This window comes from Nansenia antarctica (genome assembly GCF_963989245.1).
Source record: "Nansenia antarctica genome assembly, chromosome: 7".
Taxonomy (NCBI): Eukaryota; Metazoa; Chordata; class Actinopteri; order Argentiniformes; family Microstomatidae; genus Nansenia; species Nansenia antarctica.
Genome location: NC_137677.1, coordinates 3,470,905 through 3,475,904, shown reverse-complemented (window position 1 = coordinate 3,475,904; position 5,000 = coordinate 3,470,905). Strand labels below are relative to the sequence as shown.

The 5,000-nt window shown below is 44.2% G+C and overlaps 1 protein-coding gene across 1 annotated transcript in view; it reads left to right on the top strand.

Annotated features, from left to right (window-relative positions):
* Positions 1-5,000, top strand: part of ranbp3a (RAN binding protein 3a) — a gene marked incomplete at both ends in the record, with an annotated part of 16,557 nt that overhangs the window by 7,098 nt on the left and 4,459 nt on the right. The window contains 7 exons of the mRNA XM_080535896.1: positions 82-150; positions 937-1,017; positions 1,621-1,748; positions 2,423-2,530; positions 3,338-3,444; positions 4,075-4,150; positions 4,920-5,000. The exon at positions 4,920-5,000 is cut by the window's right edge and continues 22 nt beyond it. Of these exons, the coding sequence (XP_080392022.1) occupies positions 82-150; positions 937-1,017; positions 1,621-1,748; positions 2,423-2,530; positions 3,338-3,444; positions 4,075-4,150; positions 4,920-5,000 (650 nt within the window). The remainder of the gene's footprint in view (positions 1-81; positions 151-936; positions 1,018-1,620; positions 1,749-2,422; positions 2,531-3,337; positions 3,445-4,074; positions 4,151-4,919) is intronic.

Here is a 5,000-nt window from a genome sequence, read left to right as displayed (position 1 = left end):
CCCCTCTCCCTCCCTCCCCCTCCCTCCCTCCCTCCCTCCCTCCCTCTCCCTCCCTCCCTCCCTCCCTCCCTCCCTCCACAGAGGAGAAGACGGACAGAGGGTTTCGTCTGAAGCCTCCTACTCTGATTCATGGACAGGCTCCCAGTACAGGTGGGGGGTCAAGGGTCACGCCTGCACACTTCAAACCTGTAGTGTTCATTTAGAGTGAAACTTTATTGTTCATTTAGTGTGAAACTTTATTGTTCATTTAGTGTGAAACTTTATTGTTCATTTAGAGTGAAACTGTATTGTTCATTTAGTGTGAAACTTTATTGTTCATTTAGAGTGAAACTTTATTGTTCATTTAGTGTGAAACTTTATTGTTCATTTACTGTGAAACTTTATTGTTCATTTAGAGTGAAACTGTATTGTTCATTTAGTGTGAAACTTTATTGTTCATTTAGAGTGAAACTTTATTGTTCATTTAGTGTGAAACTTTATTGTTCCTTTAGTGTAAAACTTTATTGTTCATTTAGTGTGAAACTTTATTGTTCATTTCGACTTCTGTTGCACAAGCTCAGATGCAAACACAATACCCAAAACATCATCATACAAATAAGATGAGTCTAGGATAGGGGGAATCGTATTGAGTAGTACTTTATCACGTTGTGGGGCGGCTGTGTCTCAGGAGGTAGAGCCGCCGTCTAATGATCGCAAGGTTGGCAGATCTGCGGTTCGAGCCCCGGCTGGCCACATGTCGAAGTGTCCTTGGGCAAGACACTGAACCCCTAATTGCTCCCAGTGAGCGGGCCGGCGCCTTGCATGGCAGCTTGCCGCCATTGGTGTGTGAATGTGTGTGTGAAATGGGTGAATGAGAGGCCGTTGTAAAGCACTTTGGAGCAGCAAAAAAAGGCGCTATATAAGTGCAGTCCATTTACCATCTACGTTGTGTTGCAGGTGTCCCAAGTCAGAAGCCCAAGGAGCAGCAGCGCAGTGTACTGCGCCCCGCCGTGCTACAGGCTCCGTCAGCCAAGTCTAGTGAGTAGTACACACAACCACACACACACACACACACACACACACACACACACATACACACAACCCAGTCCAACTAAGACAGGGTGTCCGCGGTGTCTTGAGAAGTATTAAAAGTTGATGAATCAATTTTGGGAAAATCAAGACCCATAATAAGTATTAAAAAGTCTTATCCCGATTTTATGAGGTCTTGAATTTTGTCGGTATTTTTCTGAATTAGACTCTGTCCAAAGAGTCCTAAAAACTTTTAGTAAAAGTTTGTGAATTTATTAGTTTTTATTAAAAAACAAAGATGAACCGGAAATTCTGTTGTATGATAGTGGTCTAGTCTATTGCAAACTAAACCTGTTAAGTTAAAGGTGTCACTGATGTAAACGGTTACAGCTCCAAGTGGCGGTGAGGTCTGGAAAAATATTGACAAGGTCTTTAAAAAAGTCTTAGAATGGTATCGAAATTAACCTCAAGATTCCTGTACCGATATATACCCTGTAAGACTTCTAGGTAGAAACATTGTCTACTGTCTCTCTGTTCTGTCATGTCTATTGTCCTCCATCTTGTCTAGCGCTGATGTGAGAGCAGACCTCATGAGGTGAATGTCCCTGAAAGTATCTTTCTCCGCTGTAGGTTTGAACAGTGGTACTAACGGAGTGAACAGGTCATCAGAAGGCACGCCAGCGTCTCAGAACGACACCGACAACTGTGAAGGATCCATAGAACACACAGCCAAGTCACCGGTAATCTAACCTCTCCATCCTTCCCCTCCCCTCCTCTCCTCTCCATCCCTCTCCTCTCCATCCCTCTCCTCTCCTCTCCATCCCTCCTCTCCTCTCCATCCCTCTCCTCTCCTCTCCATCCCTCCCTCTCCTCTCCTCTCCATCCCTCCTCTCCTCTCCTCTCCATCCCTCCTTTCCTCTCCTCTCCATCCCTCTCCTTTCCTCTCTTCTCCATCCCTCCTCTCCATCCCTCCTCTCCATCCCTCCCTCTCCTCTCCTCTCCTCTCCTCTCCTCTCCTCTCCATCCCTCTCCTCTCCTCTCCATCCCTCCTCTCCATCCTTCCCCTCCCCTCCTCTCCTCTCCATCCCTCTCCTCTCCATCCCTCTCCTCTCCATCCCTCCCTCTCCTCTCCATCCCTCCTCTCCTCTCCATCCCTCTCCTCTCCATCCCTCTCCTCTCCATCCCTCCTCTCCCCTCCTCTCCATCCCTCCTCTCCTCTCCTCTCCATCCCTCTCCTCTCCTCTCCTCTCCATCCCTCCTCTCCTCTCCATCCCTCTCCTCTCCTCTCCTCTCCATCCCGTCTCCACTCCACACTTCACATTGTCACGTACGTTAATCGGCTTTAACAGTGGCGGTTGTGACATTTCGACTAATGTTCTCTCTCTCTCTTACTCTTCTTTCTTTTATCTTTCAGGAGAATAAAAGAGAGAGAGATGAGAGCAGGAAAGCAGGAGAGAAAATGGAGGGAGAAGACCCGCCAGTGGAGTTTGTGTTTGGGCAGAACGTCCAAGACAGAGCTAAGGTGACTGGAGTCTCCCTGGAGGAACGTCCACTACCGTCTGAGAGAATGAGAATGAGAATGAGAATGTTTATTTTGGTCCCTTTTTTCAACTTACCGGTATACAATTCATAATACAGACAGATATTAAAAATGTACACAGTCACAATGCGTAACACCAGGACCAAAAAGGTGTAGGCTGAAGCCATGGCTGATTGCGCCTACCCTTTTTACATGTATGGTTTTTCCCCATGAGTACATAATCAAAACATTGAAACTTTTATAAACAAAATTTCATTTACGCATCTTAACAGAAAACTCAAAAGTACCAAACAAAAAACGATATTAATGCACCAGCACCTCCATGTGATCAGAATCAGAATCAGAAGACTTTATTGCCATGACAACATGTAAACATGTTAGGAATTTGGTTTGGGACAGTGGAGCGCAGTTTACAACAGGACAGGTGCAAGACAGGACAAGACAGTGCAAACCAACATCATAGTGCAAAAAGTAATAAATAAATATAAGAAGTGCCAAAAGATCAAGTGTTCAGGTCAAGACAGTCCATAGCTCTCTGAGTGGGGGTGGAGGGAGGGTAGATAGATGGGGGGCAGGTCAGGGGGTGGGGGGGGGGGACACCAGCAGCATTTAGGAGCCGGGTGGCCGTGGGGACATGGGGGGGGATAGATGTCAAACGCTCTCTCTGCTTCACCTCAGACTTCACTTCACAGCCTTTAGTTATGATAGGAAGTCACCACAACACAGCACAGCTCCTGCATATGATAGGACTCTTATGTGTTCCATCCTTTGTTATTATTTGTTTGACAGGTGGATGAAAGCAGTCAAGTCTCAGAATCGAAAAAGAGAGGATGTCCGTCAGCAGAATCGAAAAAGGGGGAAACCAACTACTTCTTACAGTACATCAGCACGCCCAGGTACGGTACGCTTCCAAAAGACATCTGTCCAATAGACAGTCATCATCAGTCAGCAGTTTTAATTTCCTGGGTTCCCACGGGTCCTTGAAATCCTTGAAAGTTTGTGAATTTGAGGAAAAAAAATCAAGGCCTTAAAAGTTTTTGAAAATAGACATGGGGCATTGAAAGTGCTTGAATTCCCCCCTCTCTTTCTCAAAAAAATTTTTTAATGTAATTATTACTAATTATAGTAGATAAGTCACATTGCTTAACTTAACACAGTAACTTTACACATATTTCACAATATATTGTTTTGCTGTGCTGTGGTAGAGAAGGCAAGAGACCATCTAGTGTTCACACATTCAAAAGCCTCTCTTTTTAATTGTTGTCTGTGAGCGGATAGTTAAAAACTTATTATATAAATTCTCATCTAGATCTGTCTCAAACTATGCCGTATTGGGTCCTTGAATTTGAGGGAATTGAGTCTTGAAAGTCCTTGAAAAGTGCTTGAATTTGATGTTTCAGAAGGTGTGGGAACCCTGGATTTCAATTTACTCAGTGAAGTTGAAACTCATTGATAACAATAAGGTTGAATGTCAATTCGCTTCATGTGTCTGAGTAAGAACCTGTCCCCTGTTCATTTCCACCCAGCTTACAGAAACCTGTGAACAATGCTGACACTGGCGCCAAGTTTGTGTTTGGACAAAACATGTGCGATCGTGTCCTGGTGAGTCAAGCTCTTCTACGTAAACTATCGTGTCTGTCATCGACTAAGTTGGTTATGTTGTTCATGTCTTAGTGTTATCTCTATGCCTTCTCTATGAATCTGTTTAGCCCAGCGAGCAATACAAGCTACACTGTATAGTTAAAGTGTGTGTAATAGAATGTGTATACAATGAACATGGAATAGAATGTGTATATGTTACGGTACATGTGGGAATACGGTACATGTGGGAAAACTAGGGTTAGGGTTAGGTGCTAGGCTGACTTGGTACATGCTGGCATGTCTAACCCTACCCCTAACCCTACCCCTAACCCTAACCCTAACCCTAACCCTAACCCTAACCCTACCCCTACCCCTAACCCTAGCCCTAATCTTAACCCTAGCACTCTAGCACCTAACCCTAACCCTAGTTTTCCCACATGTACCGTATTCCCACATGTACCGTAACATATACAATGAACATGGAATAGAATGTGTATACAATGAACATGGAATAGAATGTGTATAGAATGAACATGGAATAGAATGTGTATACAATGAACATGGAATAGAATCTGTATAGAATGAACGTGGAATAGAATGTGTATACAATGAACATGGAATAGAATGTGTATACAATGAACATGGAATAGAATGTGTATAGAATGAACATGGAATAGAATGTGTACACAATGAACATGGAATAGAATGTGTATACAATGAACATGGAATAGAATGTGTATAGAATGAACGTGGAATAGAATGTGTCATTCCATTCCATCCTTGTTTCCAGAGTCCGCCAAAGTGCAGTGATCAGCCAGCAGAGAGCAGCAGAGAGCCGCCAGCCGGCGACCCTCCCAGTGAACCCCCCTCA